This window comes from Callionymus lyra, chromosome 12 (assembly GCF_982586985.1).
Source record: "Callionymus lyra chromosome 12, fCalLyr1.hap1.1, whole genome shotgun sequence".
NCBI classification, from domain to species: domain Eukaryota; kingdom Metazoa; phylum Chordata; class Actinopteri; order Syngnathiformes; family Callionymidae; genus Callionymus; species Callionymus lyra.
This window is the reverse complement of record NC_141829.1, coordinates 19,875,789-19,902,462: the sequence shown is the minus strand read 5'-3', so window position 1 is coordinate 19,902,462 and position 26,674 is coordinate 19,875,789. Positions and strand designations below refer to the sequence as shown.

At 38.5% G+C, this 26,674-nt stretch overlaps 1 protein-coding gene and 1 long non-coding RNA gene across 2 annotated transcripts in view; one reads left to right on the top strand and one right to left on the bottom strand.

Moving 5' to 3' along the window:
- Nucleotides 1-26,674, top strand: part of clybl (citrate lyase beta like) — a 63,451-nt gene that overhangs the window by 21,872 nt on the left and 14,905 nt on the right. Inside the window, exons 2-3 of the mRNA XM_087803416.1 lie at nt 9,846-10,059; nt 22,649-22,837. Of these exons, the coding sequence (XP_087659542.1) occupies nt 9,846-10,059; nt 22,649-22,837 (403 nt within the window). The remainder of the gene's footprint in view (nt 1-9,845; nt 10,060-22,648; nt 22,838-26,674) is intronic.
- LOC148068582 (uncharacterized) overlaps nt 14,239-26,674 on the bottom strand; it is a 312,828-nt gene continuing 300,392 nt past the window's right edge. The window contains exon 2 of the long non-coding RNA XR_015713144.1: nt 14,239-14,717. This is a non-coding gene — a long non-coding RNA (uncharacterized LOC148068582). The remainder of the gene's footprint in view (nt 14,718-26,674) is intronic.

Sequence of the window (26,674 nt, the reverse complement as noted above, 5' to 3'; positions counted from 1 at the left end):
ATTCACCTTTAGAACATTGTTTTTAAATCTCTTTTTTGGTGCCTTGTTGGAATGCTAATGTTCTTATTTACATTTGAGCATATTTGAGATATAGTAAATGACTATTGCCAGTGTTTTAAACACAACACGGAATTTCTGTGGTGTGCACAGTACAAAAAACGAACCCAGTATTACAAATGGTTTTTGCTGGACAATATGTACAAGTAAAATAGTTGATTCGTGCAACAAAAAAATCCCATGTTGTGTTTACAATAGTGGCAATAAAAGTATAAAGTCAACTCACTAGAATTCTCCTAGTAAGATATTTGTGTGCTCCTTGAATCTCGTACAAATCTGCATTTTATTCTATAAAAATAATTCGCTGGTATAGTCAAAAACAAATCTTCTTTCAAGCCACTAATCTTTCACACTTGTTAACGGTTCTCTGAATTGCCTTTGATAAATATATATAGCACCACTATGGATTGACGTGTAATACACACGCTTATGTTTGGATTTCAGGGGGTTAGTCATGAATACCGTCAACTGGCTTACACAAACATGGATGTGATGACCAGTGTAAAGTTCCACGAGAACTGGGCCGTCCTTCCTGTCAAGCTTCCCCGATGGCCTCTGCAACAGTAGCATGACCCCCCCCCCCCCCCTCTCCTCCCGGCGCTGTGAACCTGCAATGCTAGCATAATGAAGCTGTATAAGCCCCTTATTTGCCGCTTTATGGCTTGTTTTATGAAGGTGAGCTGACAAGCGGCATCCAAAATGGTTCCTGTCACTTTAACAGACAACATTACCAAGAGAAAAGAAGAGTTGAGGAAGGAGGGCAAAGCGGGGCCGGAGAATGGGCCGGTGGGGCGGGGGGGTGGGCTTTATGTCGGCCACTGCCACCGCTTTGAAGGGTAGAGGTCTGGCTGCAGGCTATCACTGGTACATTTTACGTCTTCACCCTTTTGTGCGGGGGACATTGACGTTTGACCTATGTACTTATTCCCACCTCTGCTTCGCTAATCAATTACCACTTCGATCCATTAATCAGGCGGGGGGCTGGTGGTGGGGTGGGGGGGGACTCCGTGAGCGGAATGGTGGGACAGGCCTCAGGCTGTCATGGAGGTGGGCCTTCACCTGTGGAGCGCACCATTCAGGAATCGGCTTCAAGAGAAGGTTAAGCTCCCGTGGCTGAAGCTTTTTAAGTCGCCGTTTTCCAAGGCAATAGATTTACCGCCATGGACGGGAATGTATGTCAAATTTAATATTCAGGCTAAACCTTTTTTTTCGTTAACATTTGAATAAGTGTTTCACAGGATAGCCTAATTGGTTTTTACCTTCTTTTACCGACAATTTTGTGGCTGAGGAAAGAATAAGGGGCAAGAAATATATCTCCTCGGCAGGACCTGTAGTTTCTAATATCTGTGCACATTTTTGGGGGGTGAAAGCTCATCAATCCACCATGAGAGACGACTAGCTTGTTTTTTTTTTATATATAGTATTTAATTTATTTTGTTGTAATGTTCTTTTTCTTAATGATGCAAGTATTGATACACTAATGTATTCAGATGTTTCTTCTCATGATACTGTATCAATATTAAATATCAACGTATCGTTATTTTCTGTTTTTGTTTACATTTAATGTGTATCGGAAACATATTTTCTGTACAATTAACATATTAGCAAATATTTATAGCATTTTTTGATTTGCAATTAAACGTCCAGTAGCTAGATGGCAGCAGTCATTACGTCTTTCCGCAGCCAAATAAACAATGAATTCCTTATGATAACTGAGGACGAGAGGATACAGTCAACTCCAGGAGGTTTAAAACCTGATTTTTGGAAATATTTTGGTTTCAAAACAGATGAAAGCAGTGACGATTATGTCAAGAGTCATGTGGTCTGTAAATTCTGCAATGTCAAGTCAAGCAATCTGGATATACTATAAAAATATAGTTGTTCCTACAATATCACAATATATCGTATCATTGCTCCTGTATCGTGATTTGCATTAAATTCTTGCAAATTCACAGCCATGGTTTTTATACCTTTTTTTATTGTTTCAGATTTAAGACCCCTCTAAATAGGCTCATTAGTTCCTCAACATCAATGTCTTTATTCATTTTCCGTTTCTTACCGGCTGTAAACGAAATGTTTATATAACTGATTGAAGTTCTATTCAAGGAGCTTTCAAGGCCGCCATTAATTTTGAAACATTGCCACTGATGTTTTTGTATCCATTAAAGCCTCGATGTTTGTTGCCGGCCAAACTGTTTCCATGGAGGTCAGGCAATAGCATAACTATGTTTGGTGCTCAAACGGAATAAGATCTGACACAAAAACAGCCCAAAAATATGTTTTAAAGGGGAAGCAGTGGGAGCGGAACCATGCTTTGATTATGTTTGGTTTCACTTTGGTTCGTCCTGACTAAAAGCTATCGCTTTACCACTTTCACTGCCAACTTTTTGCCCGACTAAAGGCTGGATTTTTGCAAAGAAAAGTAAGAGACAGAAAAGCTGTTGACTGTTACAGCCTACCCCCTATCAGGCTGACCAGGGTCCAGCCGGCACTCACTCAGCTCTTGTGGGTTTAGTCCATTGAGAAGACACTTCTTGTGTGGATTTTTCAATTCTTCAACATGTCACTTGGCCAGGAGTGCCATTGTCTACTGGGCCTTTTCTCTCTGTTCCTTCTGCTGAGACGAGTCGTGTCATCCCCTCGTGATCAGCACTTTTGTTGCCTTTGTTTTTGGCCCTACCTCAGAAGTCCATCTTGTCTTTTATGTCCCGGCCTTTCATGCATAAGGGAACAGTTGTGGCCTGTTGTGGGGCTGTTCCACTGCATTTCCACCAGTGGGGTTTCCTTTCATTCTCTTCAAAGTACTACAATGGACCTCCGAAGGCCTGAATGGCCGATGCAGAGAGCACAATCCTACAGAGTTCGCTCATTTTGTTTTGCTAGAGTCAATAAAAATGCTAAGTTAAAAGCTAACCTCCTTATGCCCTCCACAAATGGACTGACTTGTGTGACCTTTTTAAGCTACCCTCTCAATTAACATTACATGATTAATTCATTTTTCTGTCATCGAAACTTTATTATTCTGAATACATTTATCCTTCCCCCGACTACATTATTTATTTCAAGTTTGTTACGCCTCGACTGTACATCCGCCGAAGCCACATAGTCTCAGAAGGGTAAGTAGTCGCTGACAGCCGTGATCTTTTCCATATTCAATACTTACATCTATTATTTCCGGACTTATTCTAAGACTTGGATAAAGACACCTATGTTCTTCTAAGAAGTGGGATTTAACTTATTCTGTGCTACGGGATGGAAAAAAAAGGTCTGAGATGTCCCTGAGCATTATAGCGAAGGCCTCGCATCGAAGCATTGTGTGCCGATTTGTGAGCCAGGAGAAAGCTGTGGACTTTGAGAGGGATTACAGGTAGGCAGACATTGGCTGCTGGAGATAACTGCCATGACTTCATCCTCATTGTGTAGATTAAGGCATAAAACCCGAACTAATTACACGGGAAAGGGGAAGAGGACAGGGATTGAGGATGTAGTTCAGGGACTTGGATATTGGGACGTTCTGCTTGCCATTTAAATCTTAAAATAGACCCTTTTTATACAATAAATATATATATAATTAAATAGGGATAAAATCTTAGATGACCTGATAAATGTCTTTGGACGAAGTGAAGAATGTGGAATTCCATATTGTATATGATAACACAGTTAATAAGTCTTATTATACTTATCTCTTTGTAAGAGTTGGTTATTTACTTGAAATGACACTTTAAAGTTAAAAAAAAAAAAATCTCAATTCAACATAGTCTGTAAAAAGAAATTATCATTAACAACAAAACAGAAGATGTCCCTCACACGTTACTATCTTGGAAATGCAAGAAAGGACATGAATAAGTTGTTTCTTTTATTTTCTATATTATGTTGTATTTGATATATTATTCAATCATATTGTATTGTCCTTTCATTCAAGGGTTTTGCAGTGCGTATTGGCTTTAACGTCGACATTGTTGACATGAACCAACCTTCAGATATAAACGGTAAAAATAAAAAAATAAAACATGACAAGTAAAAAAAGAAAAAAGGTTTATTACGTGAACATTTCCTTCCAAGATGGCGCCGCCCACGCAGCTGCTGTTTACAACAGCTATATTCTTAAGATCGTTTTTATTTTATTTTGTATTATCTCTTTTATTATTTCTTTTTCCTTGCACTTTATTTTTGTCCAACTGCGCTGTTGTGAAAGTGTGTTTCTCCTCTGGGGATGAATAAAGCTTTTCTATTCTATTTTCTATTCTAACATTTTATCTCATTAGCTCAGGAATGCTAGACTGGTTTCTGGACTGGTTTCTCTGCAACAAGATGGTTTCATATATATTTTGTGTTTTAGTCATTACTGGTCATTGTACTAGGTTTGTTTTTTTTAGTAAACTGGACCAAAACAATAGAGTGACTTCAGAGAAAATTCAGTCTTATTATTATTCTTTCTTTGTGTGCCACTCGGTAACAAATGGGGGTGTTGGGAAACACTCAAGGACATTATATAGATCTTTTAATACAAATGAGAACATTTTAGGACAATTACCAAGTTGAAAAAATAAGATTAATTAAGTTGTAATATTGCTTTTTTTTCTTTTTTGTTGCATTTGATAAGCAAAAATTGATCCTGAAAGAAACGGGCAGCCAGTGAAGAGTTTTAAGGATCGGGGAAATGCGAGTTCTTCTACTAGAGCAGGTCAGAATTCTCGCTGCAGAGTTTTGTATTACCTGCAGGCGAGACAGCTCCTTCTTGTTAAGACACACATATAAACCGTTACAATAGTCTAAACAGGAAGACACAAACACATGGATTATAAGATCCAGATCGTGTTGTGACATTTTCTTATTTGGCTCTAATCTACCAATTAAACAAAACCTGGCATAATTTTCACTGTTAGCGCCATCTACTGGCATCCGAAAAAGTATCATGATACAGTTGTTGTATCATGACACCTCAGTAACCCAATAACTAATCTGTGCATTGTAAAGACCTCCTGTGATTGGTCACTTCCAACCAAGACTTTATCTGTAACACATTGATATGTCTGTTTAAAACCAGTTTAAAAAAGCGCGCTTTAATTTTGGGTTTGTTTTATTCAGTCTATCCATTAGTGCAGCATAAATAAGTCGTACATTTATCTATGAAGGTAGTAACATTCACTTTCAAATTCACTCTTATATGGACCAAAACCTTGCATGAACCCATTTGCGTTCCTAATCAGGAGCCACACTAGTGTTTAAATACAGTGTTTTGTAATTTTGACAATTGCTCGCCCCATCTCTGCTGGAGGGCAGGAAAAAAAAAAGAAGGGTTTAATAGAGAAAAGGTAACGGTGAGGTCTTCTTCCTCTCCGTGTCTCAGGCATCTGGTTAATTTTTCAGCTTCTCTGTCTGTTGTGGCCTGAGACCTGAGGCGGTGTGGAGAGGAGGCGTCCTGCTGAGAGCAGGGATGCGTGAACTGTTTTGCCCATTTCTTCATTGTAAATAAGTGTCAGACGGACAGGTGGACGCAAAGCCCGGTAAATATTGATGACTTCTTGACCAGCTTTCGGCAGGCTGAGGTCATGCTAATGTCGGTCTCCCTTTTGGTTCCCTTTAAAATTCCCGATCTTAACCGCCACAAACCCTGGAATGTACTTTGCATACATATTAGTCGATAATAATTGCTGGAGTAGAAACACAGATCTTTAATTTTGTGCATTTTAGACACAGCGTCCGCCCGTGCGGCCCGTGCTGGAGATAATTGTGTAAATCTACATATTGACAGTGTGGCTTGTTGTCGAGCTGCTCTTTGGAGTGAGTCTCTTGTTATTTGCCGTAATTTGTGTGCTCCCATGAATATTACCGCCTAAATTAGGCTATTATGCTGCCAGGTGGAGGCCAGTCAAGTTACAGGAAATGGTGATCATCACGTTGTGATAATGAAAAACTTATTACACTTACAATGTAACATAATATTATTGAGGAGTAGGTTATTTCCTGCATTCATTTGATTTTTTTTTTGTGAATAAATGTACTAAAAAATATTTTTTTTATGGCATTAAACCAAATAATATAATAGATAATTTAGTTTAGACAAGTGTATAGCTTCTGAACTGCAATACTGTACATGTTTTTGTTTATTTATTTACTATCCTTTCTAAGAAACTAAACTATTACTATTAATATTGTTAATGCGTTTATTACTAAATGCCCTACGCATAGGAAAGTCAGGTACATAGTAATATCGATACTGATGTACATTATATTATTTTCTTACGTAATATCCAGTAGCTAAAGTTACAATTAAATCCTACAAGATTCCGGTGATGACTGAGGACGAGGGGATGCAATCAACTCCGGCAGCTTTTAAAGCTGAAGTTTGGACGCAATTTAGGTCTGTTATTTTGCAACGCCAAAGTCAAGTACTTGGACGCTACTACAAATATATCCTTGTTACAGTAGTATCACAATGTATTGTGTATAGTTACCCCTGTATTGTGATGTGCATAGCCAGATTCTTTCCAATACACACCCATACTATGCATTTTACTTTAGTAAGAGTTGAAATGAAAGGATGAATGATAAAGAAAATACAAAAACACTATTTGAAAACCAAATCACCAAAAAACTCTGATTGTAATATGTTGTATTCCCATTTTCATTGACACCCTTTAGCGACCCCTTACAATTCACAAAAGGAGCTTCAATTATATTAATCTCCCTTACTTAGTTTATCTTGCATATGATTTAAATTTAATTGATACTAAAAAATATTAGAATTTTCATCGTAGTCTTAATTTGCTGGGTGGTTCAGTACTTTATGAAATTTAGATCAGGCACTTGCCTACTATTTAATATATTTAGTATTTATTATTATTTTCCACAAAACCACATAAATATTAAACAGAACTATATTGATTATTTAATTTAATATTAAAAAAACTTTTTTTCATTCATATTTGCCTTGTAAGTTGTAGTTTTATTTGTTACCATGTTTTTTTCTATGTCTATTTATAGATTAATAATGCATTTGTAAAACAATTATATTTTTTTAATTGCAAGAAATAACATTCAAATATTCACAGTTTGTTCATTTATTTTGTTGCATTTTCACTTCCAGCAGCTAGATGGCAGCACTCATTATGTCGTCCACACCTAAATGAACATTCAAATTCAATGAGATCCATGCGATGACTCAGGACAAGAGGATACCGTTGACTCCAGCAGCTTTTAAAGCTGATGTTTGGACATATTTTGGTTTAATAAAAAAATAAATGAATGCAGTTAATTCTGCAACACCAGTACCATGTACCCGGGCAATACTCCAAATATATCGTTGCTCCTACAGTATCTCAGTATATATTGCAATTAATATGTTACCACAAGATTCTTACCAATACACACCTCTAGTTATATAGACAAATATTGATCTATATAAAACAGGCGTCTCCAACTCTATGGAAGTAGTCTGTGTAAAATGAAGAAATTGTGTTTTTATCTATAAATGTAATGATTTTCTGAACTGCTGTAAACAAGTGTCTAGATGTTCACAGCTGTAAAGTATGGTTGTTGAAATTTTATTGTGTAGTCATTAATTCAATGAAGGTTCTATTAGTTCTTAACCTAAAAACAAAACATGAGTTATTATTACCGAATCAGGCAGATACAAGAAGATTTTTGATTGTATGCTCTGTTTCTAATTCCGCATGAGTGGTAGTGAGGATGTTCAAGGATGTGTAGTTCAAGGTTTTCCTTTTTTTTTTTTTTTTTTTGTACTTTGCTCTTCTGAGACTCTGACCGTGTGTCTCAGATGATCAGACACGATTCTGCTAGATTGAAGATCAGTTGCTAGTGAGCTGCTTTATCCAAGACAGGAACAAAGGTGCCCTGAAACTGTGGCTGGCCCCGACGCTCGGAAGTTTCTTCCCAATCATCTCAATAGTTCTTGTCTGTTTGGATCCGTGATGGGTGTCTGCAACAAGACGCTCTTGTGCATCCTTTCTTTTTAACTTTTCTCATCCTCTTTCCCTCAAATATTTGAAATCCCAATTGGATTCAGGCCTGCATACATAGCAGCCCAATCCCTCCCTACTTCCTCCTTCCTCTCTCGGTCTTCTGTGGGCCGGTCAGCTGCGACCTCATAAGAATCGGGCCCCCATAAACCCACCGACACACGCACCCCTCTGATCTCAGACCAGTAAATGCTGTCATTGTGGCGAGGCCCCGCACTTTACAGCTGCTTATATAGTCGCGCTGGGCTGTGTTTTCATAACCTTTTCATGTAAAGTCGGAGCAAAGAAAGGAAGATCTAACAGTCCTCAAGGTGTGTAGAAGATTTGGAAGGCTTTTAAAAAACATCCAGCATCTGCAGAGAACTTAGTAAAGATGGAGGTTTCCAGATGTCTTCTGCTTAAGATGGTTTTCAGACTGATGTCTGTATCATTTTTCTCAGCACAACAATCATCAGTTTAACATTTATAATATTATAAACACTTAATATAAAAAAAATACCTATAAAATATGATTTACAAATTGTTAAGTCATAAAGTGATTTAGTTAGAAGCCGACTTGGAAAGTTGTTTCACTTCTTCTTGAGTGAAGCAACTTGTGTCAAACCCTAAGCCTAACAACCAATTTTATTAGGCCTGCAAGAGCTTTAAAATTAAAAAGTTACCCAAGAAAATGCAAGTCTAAAATGTTAGCTAGCATCGTACTGTGGTTTCGCATTGATTGGAGTTGCAAGAAGAGGTAGCAAATGTAAAGAATTAATCTGGAAACGACCAAACAAGATTTAGTCTATAGGGAACACTATAGATGTTTAAATGTATTTTTTTTAAAGAACATGTGTTTTTTAGTCGGCCAATAATGGACTAGTCAATAAATACAGTACATTTTGTTACGCCCGTGACCCATATTGCAGTGAACACCTGCTTCATCTTCGGTAAGGGGAATAACCAAATTAAAAAAAAATGTTTTTTATTAATTAATAAAACAAAATACTGAGGAAAAGTTGACGATTTCAAAAATGCATGTGTTTATAATCAAGTTGCATTTTATTTTGCCAATTAAAAGTCAAAACCTTAGTCATGAATAACTGAAAGATGAGGAAATTGTTTTGTTTTCTTTACTCGTACACAATAATAAAAACATCAAATCTATTTATACTCAGGCATGTATATAATTATCGTCCCAAAAAGTGTAAAGAAATAAACAATAATCCCCAAGAGAGAGAAGTTTTAAAATCTAAAAAGACAGCTTTTTTTAATTAAAGGTTGGAATTTTGTTGAAATTAACTTGTCATTCCTTTCAAAAAACCTGTTTTCATTCACAGCTGACTAAACAGTTACTCTCTTAAGCATGCTTTTTCTTACATTGTAAGCTCATCAGCTGCTTTTCACGACTCGGGCCAACCACAAGTGTCATTCATTTGCGCCCCTGCCCCGATTTCCAAGCCGGGGAGCAGCATTAGCATATGTGTGGGGGCTTGTTTGGCTAAGTTTGTCTTCAACAAAGAAAGCAAAAGCTTAGGTCATCGTCTCTGATCTTCTTCAATGAGCAGCTGAAGGGCAAATGGAAGTCCCTAAATTAAACATTTCCCAACTTTCTCTGTCGAAACCGCGGCCACTTCCCCCGTTTCACAAGCGAGATCGTAGATTATATGAAGATAAATACAGCGTCCACCTTTTTAATAATTCCTATGCCCTTCCGGTAACGATACTGTGCATTCACAAGTGCTATACGCTTCCAAGACATGTTTCGTGCCATGGATCATCCTTCCTGCGGTGCTTATGCATGAATGTATGTATTTTCTTTGACAGGGAGAAGAGTTTGCTCATACCCGCAGCCTGGCACTTGTATACCAAGGGATGGTGTCTCCGCTATCACTCTGCGGGCTCCTCGCCGCGCTACATACCCCGCAGGGCAGTGCTCTACTGCCCAGGCAACGACGAGCGCAAATTAAAGAAACTATCTTCCCTGGATGTCGATTGCGCCGTCTTGGACTGTGAAGACGGGGTCGCCCTCAGCAAAAAGGTCAGTTGAAGTCGGTCAAGTTCTATGTAAGGTGTCGGTGTGTATTAATGAATGCTGAGATGTATATTAAGTACCTAGAAAATGTCAGTTTTTTTTCTCTCTACATATGACCTGCAGTTATTTTTATGTTCCGGTCGGAATAAAACCCTGTTATATTTTCCCTTTTTGTGAACCCGTAAAGTTACAGCGTGGTAAATTTCTGCATATATCTTTGTTTTAAACTACCTAAGCTAGCATCAATACCTATTTATATTAAATATTGACTTTACATTACAAAAAAACAATAATAGAAGTTCCCCAGGGGTGGTAAATGTAAGGAAAACATACCTTATCTAGCTATCAAAAAGGACAAACAAATCATCTCAAATTGTGTTGTAACTTGCTGACTCAAGACCTTGGCTCCAGCAACGGTTTGTTTTCTGTAATGCAAATTTGGATGGCGTTTATTCACTTTTGTGTTGCAATTCAATGTACAGCCTCTAGATAGCAGCAGTCATTGTGTCCTCCAGTAGCTAAAGCTACAATTAAATCCTGCAAGATTCCGGTGATGGACTGAGGACGAGGGGATGCAATCAACTCCGGCAGCTGTTACTTTACTTACTTACTTTTAAAGCTGATGTTTGGACACAATTTAGTTTCAAGAAGAAACTATCTATCTATTAAAACATTCTAATAGATAGATAGAATTTATAAATTCCTCTGGGGAGCCTCTTTGGGAAATTAGGTTCCAGTTTACAGCAAGTTTTATTAGAACAAAGTTCAGAATAATTCAATCTAAGGATGTAATGAGTCCCTGAGTCTATTAATGTCGCATCATGGGAGGAGCATTCGTGCACTCCATCTGCTTCTTTGTTCACCGATGATATTGTTCAGAAGATGACTGTCATCATCCGTGACGGACAGTAGTGTTTCCCGAGATATACCTATCTCAGCGTTACGGGGTTCTACACAAAAGGCACGACATTTTTTATTTATTTAAGGAATTATACATGATTATTTGTATTATTAAACTAATGAAACCTGTATAAACTTAGTTTTAAATTAGGACAAAGATGTCTCAAATTCTACGAAGATTAATGTTCCCGTTGATGTTGTGACTTAGAAAGATTCCAGTGTTTAAGATCAGATAAGAGACATAGATAACGGTAAGTTTAAAACTGGGATTTGTTTGGAGAAGGAGAAATTGACCCTAAAAAAAATGAAAAGACAATCATAAAATCTGACTTCCTGTTGGGTAAACGACTATAACAACTAAAAGATTAACTAAAAGAAGTCTATGAATAACATTTAAACGTATTGTTAAGAGCCACATGCGAAAAAAGTTTTTTTTGAATAAACATCTAAATCCAATATTCTTTAAAGATGGTTTCCTTCCCATTTGCAATTGGGGGTCAACAGATATTCACAGCTGCCCTTTCAGACAGGTGCTGGCTCTTAATCACTGAAAGGAAAACTACCTAAGTAAGATGTTTAAAACAAGCACATGTCTCCCCATTATTAGGGCATAAAGGCATTGATGCCCCCCTATCAGGGTCCTTTAAAACAAGGTGACCACGTCCCACTGGGTGAGCAGTGGGAAAGCACCAGATGCAGCAGGTTAAAAGCATTCTCCTCCCGCCCACACCACCTCCCCATTGGCCCGGCTGAACTGCCCATGAAATCGTGATTGGAGAGCGGGATAAAGAGGGAGCCCGGGTAAAAAGTTAACCAACAAAGGTTTTTAAGTCATGATAATAAAGATGATTGATATGGCTCGGGGCTGTTCCTGTAGCAAGACAATAAGACGGTGGCTTGTGTGACTGACAGGCTAAAAACTGTGACCCCGCAACCGAGTCGGTGGATGTCAGAGGGGTCTGTCTTTATTAGGTTTTAAGGGGGGAAATGTTGGAGGAGGAATGTGGCCTTTTGGGCTCAAGAGGAATTCGGAATCTTGGGTCAGGTCTTTGTGCTACCGGAGGAATTTAAGAAAGGATTCCCCGCGTAGAGGAGTTATGATGAATTCTTAAATACACACCATGAGGTAAATGTAAAAGTAGAGGTAAAAGTAGAAGGTTTAAATTGGGCCTCTGGACTGTTGAGATCAACTAAGGTCTCATTTTAAATACAGCCAAGACCATGGAATTTTCTAAACCCTTTAATAGATGCAATCATCGGACCAGGTCAGATACCTAGTCAGCATTTTATTAATCTGCTTGACTAACAAGGTACAGAATTAGAATATTCTTTGTTGCCATTGTACCAGTGCAATGAATTTAACAGTACAGTCCGATTAATTGGAGTTAAAAAAAATAGAAAATTACATAATTTTGATGGCCAAAAACATTTTGATTTGAGTTATCAGGTTGGCAACAATAGCAAAATGCTACAAGTATATGAAGTATGAACAGGATTGGAAATTTTAAGCCTATTTTAACTTTTATGTCAGGGGTGTGAAGCTCGATCAGGCGAAGTGCAGACGTTTTAAACTGAGTCCATGATGGACAATATTTATACTTACTGAACCTTCTAAAACACAGACTAAATATTTAAACACATTTTTTATAATTATGAGAATAATAAGCTAATAAAATAGAAATCTAACCTTTTTTTGAGGGCCTACTTTTCGCCCAATACTTCCCAGGCCGTAGCTTAACACATGTGTTTTATGAACTCTTTTAGTTATTATGTACATGAAGCAACAATATATATATATATATATATATATATATTATTTTTTTTAATTTCTTTAATGTTGAACGGTAAAGATTCAGTATAACTCTCTAGCTTTTATTTTAACATTAACTTTGGCTGGATGCCCCACCAGGAGAGTCTTTTTCCAAAAAAAAAAAAAAGTGTTTCTGCTCTTCAAACATTGTTTTATGTTTCCTAAATAACACTACACTGACAACTTGATTTTTATTTCCCCGTTGGTCTAGTGTTTGTGGTTCTTCCTTCTCACCATCTTCCCAGGCCCTAAACCTGGTCAAGGCGTTTTAGTTATTTTGTACTACCTAGAAAAGAAGAAGAAAACAAGCGGTTTTATGTGAGAAGACAACTTCATCAGGACAAGGAAAATTGACCCCCATGGAAATCCCATATTTTCAACTTAATCCGTGTATATTCATTACATTTCTAGAATTTCAGCTACTTGGATTGCAACAGAGTGGAAAGGGAGGTGGAAGACCCCCACGAAAATTTAGATACGTCTAATTGATTGATTTGAGTTAAAACATACGTATTAAATAATAAAAAAGGTAGATTTTCCAGAATTTCTGCTTCTTTTGTGAATTGTAACGGGGCAAAAAGGGTGGCAAAATAAACCCCTAAATTTCAATGACATCTCTACCATATCTAGTACATAATCAATATAAATAACCTCTATAGTTTCAGCTGTTTTCACCATTTTTAAGGTCCATAATCCACCTGAAATTACTCCTTTCTCTCCTCCCCTATTTTTGTTATTATTTAGTTTTCACGTACTTTGTTTCATGTACTTTTCAATGTATTTTTAAAAAAGAAGTATATATGTATATATATGAATACATATATATATGTATATATATGTATATATGAATGAATGAATATGTATACATATGTGTATATGTATATATACCTATATTTATATTTGTATATGTATGTGTGTATGTATCTGTATATATATATATATACACACGAAAACATGCTGAAAGTATTGATGTATTGTATTGATTAACAAAGTACTACTGAGCTGAAGTTTAAAAAACATTGTCGAGCAGCTTTTACTTTTGTTAATTAGTTTGACTCCAGAATGGCCTGCCCTCCATCTTTGCTGCTTAAGTGGATATAAGAGTGAGGGGAGTAAAGAGCAAGAGCCACCCATCGCTCGCTAACTGTCACCGTGGACCCATAAGGGGGAGACTGTGAAAGGAGGAGGAGGAGGAGGAGGAGAGGGAAGGAGGGCTGGAGAAGGGAGGGCAGACAAGGCTGACTGCTCTAACACTTTTACACATATCATCATATCTGTATGATCAGTGGGGTGGAGGAGGAGGAGGAAGGGCAGGTTAAAAACCCCAGAGCGGAACTGACGGCTACACCTGTCCGCTCTCCCTCGCTGTCTTGTTCTTTTAGTCGCCCTCTTTTGCTCCTCTTCCCTCCGGGGTCTTCTGGGTTAAGATTGCTACTCTTTTTTTCTCTCTCTCTCTCTCTCTCTCTCTCTCTCTCTCTCTCTCAATGCCCTATGGTCCAGTTTTTTCCTTCTGCCGTCGTTCCTTCCCTCCTTCTCTTTCTTTCTCTGGTTTCCCCACATGGGTCCATCCATCCACCCTGACTCCCTCCTGCCTCTCCTGCCTTAGAGATTCACTCCTAATCCCTGGAAATTTGGAACTAATGAACTAACTGCTGAGCCACTGCCACGGAGCTTGGTCCCAAACTATACTGTACTTCACACTCGATTTCCTCTCCAGATGGCATGGTGGCGCGGCCGACACGACGGGGAGCAGCTCGCGCTCGCTAGCAAGAGCCTGCAAATGCACAAAAGCCCACAAGCGGAACACCAATATGCACACACATAAACACACACGGCTACGACGCCGACGTAAACCGGCGTGATTTGCAGCCGAAACTTTTATGTTGTGTTACGCTAGTTAATCTGTCACTCGAAGTGAAAAACCTACCCTTACCCTTTTTTTTTTTTTTCTTCTCTTTCTGAAGAGGTGTTTCTTGTTAATCCACGTTTTCTCCTCTAACAGGTATTTGATCTGAGCTGCTAAAAACGCTGCAAATATTTGAAGCGTGAACAAGTTTTTAAAATGTAAGATTATTTTTACTTCGAACTCAATCACTCGAGAAGGATAATATTCATACACATTAAACCATCTAAAACGAATACAAGTTCACTTGTAGCCAGTCTTCATTTATGTTATTAGGGGCTGAATTATTCTCTAAGTACTTCCAGATATTTCAAATAAGTTGCAATGATTTCATTTTTCACCACAAGTTGCTCTTTATTTCCTCTGAAAGCACAAATAAATTCAGTTTAAAGCTCCTGCGAGCCACACAAAATGACTTTATAGCCCCTGGATCTGAGTTTGATTTGTTTTAAACTATAGTATCTTATTTTTCATTAATTAATTGTCATAATTATTATTTTCATATTTTCTGTAATTTATGACTAGCTAATTTTTTAATGGGGTCACTGTGTAACTTTGACAAGAGGACCCACTAGGAGAGTCAGTGAGTGTCCATGTTACCATCAAACTACTTTTAAGCAATAGGTTAGTTTTGTTCATGATAAATTCTGAGATATTATGTTTTAAAGGTCAGTTAATATGTTGAATTAAGTGTGTCTTAAATATCTTTTGGACCTCTATTGTATCATCAGTATGTGTCTGTTTTACAAAACTCGCTTTTAGTTCAAATTCGTTCATTAGAAAATGTGCTTAAGCCTCGCCCACTGAAAACACTGGGCACTTTCTGGAGATTAAATCTTGTTTACCATAACAAATTAATAACAAACTATACTTGTATTGGTCAATAATCAAGGTTTGTCACCACACATCACCAATCCATGAAGACTCCATCTCCAAGGGACTCATGTGCTTCACTATCGTAACCTCTCGTTCGCCAAGAACTATTTGCAAACAATAAATTGCTTTTAACTAAGCATTACTTCACAACCCGCACATGCGCTAACGCCTTCTTCATGAAGAGTAGTCCATTTTGTGTAACACCAGAGCTGAACCGGTAATCAGGAGTATTCGGAAAATCTCGGTGGGATGTTGCACATTTTGGCCCATGCAATCAAGACATTTCATTGATTTAATCAATTTCAATTTCATTAATTGATTTTAATTGGTAACAATGTTCAAATGATGTTTAAAAGGCTTGAGACTGGTGTTGTGAGCAGTCAAATGTTGAGTGCGCAGCAGTGAAGTTGAGTGCGTGTATGACAGCTAGAGCGTGTGTGTATGACATGTTGAACTCACCTGTATGACTGGTTGAACGCCAGCAGAGTGATTTTGCGCAAAAAAAAATGTTTGGAGTGTACAACAACCAAGACGCACTCGCTCAAAACGGTGGTAGTAATCTTACTCCGTAGACGTCTGCCATGATGTGACGTGAGTCGTTAATCCCACCCCGTAATGACGTAATTCCGCCCACGGCGTGTCGGCTCAGTCGGCGCAGAGTCATGAAAGTGTTAAATAAGTCACCCATCAGGTAATGTTCATATACAAGGCGCTCCGGATTATAAGGCGATTATTAATAGTTTTTTGAGAAATTTAAATGCTTTTAAGTGTGCCTTACAGTGCCGAACATACGGTAGTGACCTCAAGATGAAAACAATCCTCTCGTGATCAACAGTCCAAAATACTCAAGGTATATGCTGATGAATCTTTACAAATACATTGCTAGTTTAAACAAAATTATGCTACATTTTTACAGCTTCCTTTAAATACCTCTAAAAATATAGAAATAATATTGCAGCAGTTAAAATAAATCTTCTTCAGTTGCCAGGCTTTGGTGTTGAAATCTGTAGTAAAAGATGGAGTACAATGACGAACCACACATGCTGGGTATTCTTGAGTTGTGGACCAGCAGTCCGGTCACAGGTCTTTCCAGTGGCACTTCATGGGAGATTAGATGCCAGAGCGAGGTGCTGTGCAGTCAGTGTGTGATTTATGGGATATTCATGAACTGTGTCCGACACCGGATATTTTCAACTTTACATAAATTATGCCACCAACTGACGGGTGACAAAAAAGTTCAGTGCACAGCGCACAGTATTTTTTCAAGGGACATTGGTGGTCTGGGTGCAGTGATGGGGATGATGAAATGAGTTGTGGACTGCTCAATGTGGCAGTGATTGAGAAATATGTATATGAGCCATGTTTGCTGGTCCGTAAATGTTCAAGAGACTTGAATACATATTCAGACATGAGTGTATCAGAGAGACGCCGCATGTTTGGAGAAGTCCAGACACCAGGTTATGGAGGCCAGACTTGGATGGGCCACAGAGATACAAAAGAGGACAAAAAGGAAGGAAGTTCATGGACATGGTTCGTCAATCAAATCACTCAAATCGACATGTGACTCAGGTGAAAAAGTTTGTTCGTATAATTCATAGTTTAGGGTGTTGCTAGATGAGATTGGAGAAGCGATGAAAATATGTAAGAAAATGTTAAGGATTCCAGGGTCATATCCCATCCGAACTTGAACTCCGCGTCAGTTTTTGATGTGATTCCAGGCTTCCAATTCATGGAATTTTCAATCGTAAGCTGTTCTTTACCAAACAGCTTGATTCCCCAGGTATTGAATACATAACATACAAGTTACAACTAACAATTGAGTCTCCATTTCCTAACATTCCAAGAGCCATTTCAATAATTTTTTCCCATATCAGGGTACTGACGGGTTGGAATCTATCCAGGTTTCTTAACGTGGGAGGCAGGGGATTTACTAAAGAGTCACGCAAAAAACAAACAACTCACAGCTATGGATGATATTAGGTTCTCAAGTCCTCTGTGGGAGGAAAAACCACCGTGCCTTGGTAAGCAAATAGATAGATAGATAGCACTGGGCGCTTTGACGATATCTGGCAAAATGGTAAGGGGAATTTCATCCTGTCAATTTCTGATGTAAGTCCCAGGACATCAATTTATATTACCGTATTTTCCGCACTAATAAAAGATACAGTTAAACATTTGACTGGGGTTGCGTTATGCATCCACTAAATAAAGCTGTGCTAAAGGGAATGTCAACAAAATGGTCAGATAAAGTCGAACTTTATTAAGCGTTCTGACAACTCCGGTAATCCTATGGTAACGATTTTCAAATTATGTTTAAAGGGCTTCAAGCAGCAGCGAGCGAGACTGGTGTACAACAACCAAGTTAAACTCGCTCAAAACAGTGGCAGTAATCTTACTCCATAGATTTCCGCCATGATGTGACGTGCAATCATAAAACCCACCCCGTGATGATGCCCACAGCGTGTCAGCTCAGTCGGCTCAAGGTCATGGAAGTGTTTATAAACAAGTCACCCACCAGGTAATTATAAGAGCTTTTTCTGCGCTATAAGGGGCACTGTCGCTTTTACGTGCGCCTTATAGTGCAGAAAATACGGTACATGGAATATGACATCTATGAATCCTTGATCTAATCCCATTCCTTAATCATTGCATTTTTGATTTTAAGCTGTGCTTTACCAAATCAAAGGAAATGAGCTCATTCAAGGATGTATACGCCGCCTTTCTCTTTTTTTTTGGAATTTGGACACATCATCTTGGACCTGCCAGGGTGATGCTCCGTCTCCCCGGCAGTAGCCATGCTGCGTCACGTATATGCTGCACTCAGTAGGATCCTGTATGTCGGGGATTCAGGCCGCGTGTTACGGCGCTGCCCTCGCTCTCCTAAAAAGGTCAGGCGCTCTGCACTTGAAAAGCATCTTTGCGTTCAACAGCCCGGCTGACTGCTTGCCTTTGCCACCCCCTCGCGTGTCAGCTTCTAATGATGAAGATGATGGAGGGAATCAAAGAAGAGAGGGAGCTGACACTGTGGCGCTCGCTCCATGGGACACCAGGTGATTGGGGTGGGAGCTTTTGAAGCAACTTGTTGGATGGCTGTCCATTAATGTAAAATATCTTCCTTTTCAAAGGGCTTTATTCAAGCTCGGAGTAGCAGAGCCCATAGGGGTCAAGGTGTCTGGTAGAATAATCTCTCCTACCTAGAGAAAAGTAGAGATAAAAGAACACCGCACAGTGACCTGTTGGTCCTTTTTAGCCGCTAAAGGCATCATTGTTTCTTTTTAAATGTCAACTTAAAAGATGGTTCCGGCGTGCACACTTTCATGACGGTTGATTGAAGTGTCCTCCATATTAAATTAAGCTAACACCGTTATCGCGTACATTGAGGCAAAGCTACAACCGAGTCGTCTCTTCTGGAGCCAAAACGCTTTTAACTTCCTCACACGTATCAGTTTTGTTTAAACCACAGAGACAGACAGAATTTTATACACCAAGTAGCAGGTTTATGGATCGTGAGTTATGACTTCATAAATCACTCGCCCTGGGTTTAGTTTCCCCGTGATTCGGTTACAGGTCTATTAAGTCTGTGTTTTCAAGAGCGAAACCAGAAAACTTGAGTAAGAGCTGATGATCAGTGTCGCCACTATATTAGGTGACAATCCCACAAGATGCGCGGAAAGATGGCACACAGTGGTCCAGTGACCCGTGTTTAAATCCGGCTAAATCTCAAGCCTGTACTTCGATACGGCATTTTATTGATACTCGAGTGCGGGGTTCATAATATCCTGGCAGTTCTGCATTCCAGCAGATCAGAGAAAGTGCTCCTTTGTCTGAGAATTTATGGAAGCCCCCTCTTTAAGTCAAAAGAAATCTTCTCAAACGGCTTGAGCTCCCACGTATTGAACGCAAAACATCTCTGTTTGCAGATGACATTTACATTTGATGTTAAAATATGTTGCACAGGCTCACTTGAAGCTTGGATAGTAACTAACTGCAGTTTAGTCTCCGTTAACTTCCAACTGTCATGTCATTTATTTTCTACCAACTCTTCCCGTATCAGGGTACAGAAGGGTTGGAATCTATCCCAGCTGCTTAGGGTGAAAGGCAGGGGACTCCCTGAACAGGAAACACATAAACAAACAACCACTCACAGATATGGGCAATATTTAGTTCTCAAGTCCTCTATAGGAGGAAACTGCAGTAAGGCAATACTGGTTTTATTTCAAAAGAAATGATGGTGAAATGTTCTTCTTTTGCCACCGGTTTGCTTCTTCTCCTTTTCCTCTTATCTCTATCTTGAAACGTCCTTGGTCCTACACTTTCTGCCTTTCCAACAAACCATACGTTGTCCCCACTTTATCTCCAAACTTATCTGTATTGATATTTTAAAAGAAAAGTTCTTCTAATTTCCAAGAAAATCTCTGTCTCTGACTCAGGACTGGGGCTATTTCCGGCCCTTAAGACCCTGTTAGACCCAATTTTGTAACCAAAATAAATATAATTTTATGAACAATAATAACTTTAAAAGGACACACCAACAAATGTCAAATCAAAACGCCATAAAGTAAATCTGCTTATCGGTGATGCCGATTCATAAATATCTAAAATGATGTTCCTGTTGTATGGTTTTCGTGTTGGACGGGTTTTAGATTTCTGAGTGATATAACTCCTGGTATGATGTGATAACGTCACCAAATGTGTCTACCTTCTGAAAACGTTTGGACACCCCTGCCCTGAACCATTCATCATCAGCCATCGCTTCTATTGTCTCCAATTTCTCCACTATCTTCTTTGTCTCCTTCAAATACTCTTTACTTTTAATCCTCTTCTCTCCACCTGTCCCTCTCTCTCTTATTCTCACAAAAAAAATAAAATGAGCAGTAATAATAATACCATTTTACTTCCCTCCCTTTATTTTTGTATCTGCATTCTTATCTGTGGTCATTAAAAAAAAAAGGAAAAAAAAATCTGCATTACCTTCAGGATCTCCAACATCTGATTTACCCTGACATCCAAGCTACCGTTCCCCTAAATATCTTAACTCGGACCATATTTCTCTCAGCAAGTCTCTCTCCGTTTAACAGCCGGGCCTAACTTCTCTTCCCATTCCGCTTCCTAGAGGTCTTCCAGCCTCACATCTGGTTTGAATAAAGCCACATGTGCTGCTATGTTGCTGAATTTGGCACCCTAGGCATCCCTTTGATTTTGCTTAATACATGCCTCTTTTTTGGGGTTTTTCGCCGAAAACTCACTTGATTACTTTTCCATGTATCATTACATTTTTTTTTAAGTATATGAAAAATGCTGGTGCGTCAATAGTAGTATTAGTGAATATGTGATGGCACTTGAGGTGCCTCTTATATTTTCGCTAGTTTTCCTAATAAATATTTTTATGCATTGAAAATGAGATGGGTCTAAGGGGAGTACAACGTTTCTCTGCACCCTACGTCAATGTATCAATTTGGCTCAAGCTGGAGAGGGAGTCCAGTCATACCGCTCATAAAAAAACTTGTTACCTATGCCTTCATTGAAAAGCACACAATTAAATCAATCAAACTACTTCCCGGATTCAAGACTTATATTGGCCAAAATTAGGAGTGGAACTTAAGCGCCTCTAACGGGAAAGGGAAGTGGCTTTATAACGACATACTAAAACAAAGTTACTAATTTATAAGGAACATGGTGCAAATGTCAAGCTCTGTCAACACAAAACAACTAAATAAAATGAACCCTTTTGTAGGATAAAGATTCCAATTTAAGAAACAAAATTGTTGAAATCAAATGGCCTTTAAAATATGACATTAGTGTTAGTATATAAAGATAATAAATATATTTACGGGAGGGCAATACTCGACAAGGCGACGAAACCATAATTTTGAACCACCACTGTCCATCTTAATCAGGGGCCTCAAACCCGTCCCCAAAGGGCCAAGATGTTTCAGGTTTTGGGTCCAACCAGTCAAACACACAGTTGAACCAATCAGGTGTCTGAAAACTATAATCGGTTTAATGGCAGGTGGTGCTCGTTCAAGCCGATACCCGATTCGTTAATGTGCTTGACTGGTTGCAACAATAACCTGTACCATCTCCGCCCTTTTCTGGAATGGTTTGAGAACCCTGGTACTAAGTAAAATAACTTTCCCTATTTTTTTCGTACGTCTGCTGGATATCTTCATTTCGTCTATCTTACGTCCTTTTTTTTCGAACTGCACTTTTGTGTGATGCTTCTTCAGATGCTTAATTTAGTTAGTTGTGTTGGATATTGTAGCGTGACTTTCCTTTTCTGTGAGTCTCTTTCGTTCAATCGTGACTTTGAGAAGCCATACTAGTGACTTACAAAGCTTTCTTTAATCTGCATTTTGTATCTGCTTTGTAGTAAAAACCAATGCCAAAAAAACCTTTGCTGATGAAGGTATCCATTTACTTTAAAGTGATTCAATTTCAATCATTTTCTACTCACCCTCATGTTGAATAAGGGTTTGGATTATTTTCAGAGTAATGTGTTCCTTTTTAGGGTTGTAGACAAAAATGTTTGTTCATTTTAATGTAGCGACTGGAGCTCAGTTGTCTTCGTCTTCGTCCAAAAATATACTGCTCATCTGTCGCTAACGTCCTGTCCTGTCTTGTATTTTAAGCCTCGACATTAGAAATTGTACCGAAAAAACTTCAATAAATCTTTTTTCTCTATCGTCATCGAACCATATTGCGCAAGATTTATGCAATTTCAGCAAAAAAAAGCCTAAAATATACACTAGTCGATTCTTTTTCGGAACTATTTCTTATGTCAAGCAAGAGGGACATTACAGAAGAGCAGTACGGAAGTATTTGGATGCTTTAAACTGTGTCTTTTTTGGACAAAGATGAAGGCGACAAGAACTAAACTCCAGTTGCTACATTTGTATCGACATACATTTTTACTCTGAAAAGGAACAGATTAGTTCGAAAATAATCCCAACCCATAGTCGACATGAGGGTGAGTAGAGAATTAGTTAGATTTAGATGTACTTTTACATAAAATAAACACAGAATTTCACTATAGTCTCGAAAAAACTGAACTTGTTTTTGTTGGGAAAAGAGCCTTTTTGCAACTTCTTTCTTCTTTTTTTTTGCAGACTGAAGCGAGAGAGACGATACCAAGGATGCTGGACGAACTCAATCTCGGCCGCACAGAGAAATGCGTGAGGGTCAACTCGGTGTCCAGTGGCCTGGCCGAAGACGACCTGGAAGTCATCCTCCAGAGCAAAACCCTTCCTCCGGCCATCATGCTTCCTAAGGTGGAAAACACGGAGGAGGTTCAGTGGGTAAGATCCTGGGCTTTTTCCAGAGAATACTGTTTTTGTAAGGCTCATAAAAAACACAAAACTCTCTGATAGATAGTTAAAAGAGTAGAATACCCACGGTGCTTCTCTTTTTTTTTCCAACCCTGGGTCTACGGTGTTCCTAAATAAACGGGCGAGGAAAGAGGAAACCACTGGACTCTTCAAAGCAATCATAACAAACTTTTCATATTTCATTTCACAGTAAAAGTGGGAATTGATCCCTGTGGTAGACAGACGGTATGTTTGTCTTGGCGGCAGTTTAAGAAATATTGCTTTTGATCGCCCGATGGGAGCCTGATGGTCCAAAATGCTCTGATAGTAAAATAATAATTTTAATAGCATATTTTACTTCCAAGTTTGCTGACACAGCATTTTTTTTTAACTGCCACAGAAAAACTTCCGATTAGCTACACAATTGGATTTTATCAATCTCCAGCTTTGTCCACCAACAAAACAGACACAAAAATATTAGCGAGTTAAAGCTCTTGCAGACCTCTTCCAAGCAGCTCACTTTAAACAACAAATGTATTTGTTGTTCAGTTGTTTGATTTTTTTGAGTCATGCAACAACGGCAGTTAAATTTAAAACAAAAAATTAATATCCAAATATAGCAAGTCCTATACTTATTATTATTATAACATATGAGACTTGTTTCTAGTCATTCTCATTTGTTTTTGTATTTTTTACTCTGCTTCATGTCCACCTTTGATATCATGAGCACCTAGTAAAAATGACCAGTAACAGTAAGACCACCCTATTTACTCTGGATTGAACCTAATCTGAATTCTTAAGAAATCTCTATTTAATATGTAAAACATGTTTTTTTAATGGAGCCATAAGCACGGCAATGCTATCAAACTCAATGTTGTTGATTGTAGCTTATTTATAAACGACCCACATTCGATCTATCCTTTTTTAAATACTTTGCATGGCGTATAACATCCCAAAAAACTGTTTATTTAACTATTAAAGCAACAACAAACCAGCTGTAGAGCGTTAATTATAAATCTTTGTGTCATTGGTTAAATTTTATTTTCTACTTTTCTGTATGAATCGCAATTGCTAATGTTCTTTTTGTTTCATGGCAACAAGTATAAGGCTTTTATTTTATATTCTAGAGACGCACATCTCACCTGAAAGGAATCCGTCTGTGAAGGGAACGCACTCGCGCACACACACACAAACACACTCTTAAAGGCTTCTTTTGGCAAGAGCAGGAAGTTTTAAACTAGTGCTTTAATTAGAACACTGGCCTTTCTTCCACGTATAATTGCTGACAGGTGTTCTTGTATTATTTCCTCTCGCTCAGCCCTGCAAGCATTTCTTTCACTTTAGGTGGCTTTTGTTCCTGTTGAAATTTATGTTTGCATAAATCCAACAGTCAAGAACAATAGAAAAAAAAAATGAAATGACAGATTTTAAATCATAAATCAATTTTTTTTCCCCTCCAAATCCCTTCTGTTGTTGGGCTCAGAAATGATTATTTTTTCTTATTATATATATATATATATATATATATATATATACTTTTTTATTTATAGCAAGAAATCTTTAAGCAGTTAAATCTTTTTTTATTTCATGATTTTAAATTCACGCAATACTTCTCAGGATGACATATTGACTGTAAAAACTATTTAAATATTATTTTTTTCACTTTGAACATTATGACGTTGTAATGGAAGCATTCAAATGAAAACGTCCAAAAATGGCAAAGATACTGAAGTGCATGTATTTGTTGTTGCAGTTTAACAAGCTAATAACTGCAGATTTAGGATTGTATTGCAGTGGAAGGAATTATAACACTTGCAAATACTGAACCATATTTGAAAATTGACCTGGGTTTTTAGAAAAGAAAGAAAAAATATTTGGACATCAGTAGATTTTACTCACGGTTCACATGGAATCTTAAAAATGGTTAAATGCACTAAAAACACAAGCCATTATTTGGCATTAAAATGTCTTAAATCAAGTTTTTTTTAAATAAGAATTGATTGTCCAACTTGTATTTTTCTTTATGGATGAAAGTAGTAGCAGCCAACATGTGAGGAATGGTGTTTTTTGTTCAGGATATTTTTTCAAAATGGCGAGAAAAGGAGTCAAGGAATTTTATTAAGTAAACTAAAAAGTCATTATTATTTTAAACATAAAAAAAACAAACGGGTTTTGTTAATTTTATCGGCCTTAAATTAAATAAAAAAAATGGTTTTAAAAACTCTTGCGTTTAACTTGCCGTAAGCAGTAGGACATAAACACATTAATAAAGTAAGAGGCTTTTCATATAATGTTTTGATTATTTTGATACTCAATAATGCATTCGAAATTGTGAATACTTTTTTCTTAAAAGAAAAATGCTTCTCGGTAAACATTTTCCCAACTTCTAGTCTCCTGATTTCCCTTAAGACTGTTTTTCTTTACGATATTCTTTCCCTTTTATGCAAAATAAAACATGTTTTTGACATTAACAGTGACTATACACTCAGATCCGGTACAACTCGACTAGCCGATACTAAAAAGCAGGAAGTGTTTGGCAGCATCAGGTGCATCTCATCCGACTCAACTCTCCGCAGTAAATCCCCAACTTGTTTATTTTCCTCCCGTTTTTTTTATTGATATTAGCTCAGAAACCTCTAGACTGATTTGTCGCTAAAAGATGGACTTGCTTGTTTCCCTTTGTGCGGAAATCTTTAGTTCTGCCTATCTCCTCTCCCCCGTCCCTTGTGTGACTGACAGGCCTTATTGGGCTATAACAGGCGTAACTCCCTCCTTTTGTCCGAGGACAATTCTCACACAGATCCAGAGCCATGTGCATTCTTTGCCCACCACACTATTTGGTGTGCAGTGGAAGCGAAAGAATCGCACCCTGTCCCGCTCCTCCTCCTCTACTCCTCCTTCTGCAACCTCCCCTTATTCTTTTCTCCCACTTCCCCTCTGTGAAATGAACACTTCAGCAGGCCGGAAACATTTAATCTGGCCCCCTTTTGAAGAAAATTAATTGAAACTTGTCCCACTATTGCTTCTTTTCTCCGGCGGCATCCCCTTCTTTTTTTTTGTGGGGGGATCGGGGCGGCGAAAATTGTCCGAAGGGCTTGTTTGTAGCGTGCCGTTTGAATGGGGGGCGAGAAGAGGTGCTATTTTTCTCCCTTTTATTTTTCCATTTTCCCCTTCCAGTGAATAACGCCTCAAAGGGACTCGACTTTCTCCGCGGCCATTGACGGTTAAACGCCTGCCGCATGTAAGCGAGGAAACAATGAGGCGTCTCTGGAGTAGCTCTTAAACCGGGCCACTCAGAGTGTATAATAGCTGAAGAGCCGAGTACAGTGGAGTGACAAGAAACGTGTAATCGGAGAGGCTTCGGGGAAACGGCCTCGCTCGCCGCCGTTTGTTTTCCTTGAGCGGGGGATCCAAACAGACGACCTCTCGGCTCGCCCGGAATCTTATTAGGGGCTCGCGCCGTACCATGTAGCAATGGTAATCTCCGGGTGTAATATCAGCCCTCAAATGGATCCATCTCCTTCCTCTTGTCGAGGAAATATATTTTTCAACACCCTGTATTCACACCCCCTTCTTGGAATACACCCCCCCCAGCCCCGAATCTTATGTGGCGAAGAGGGGGGGGGGCATATTATGCTAAGCCCCCAGCGTTAGTTTTCATGTTGCCATAGCAGCCTTGCTCCCACAGGGTTGTGACCTCAGATGATTACAGTACAAAGCCCATTGGGTCTCGAAAACCTCTTTGAAGATGAAAAGTCTTTGATGGTTTGTATTTATGCAAATCTCTCAAATATGATTTATCCGACTGCGATTGAATGGCCGGATGAT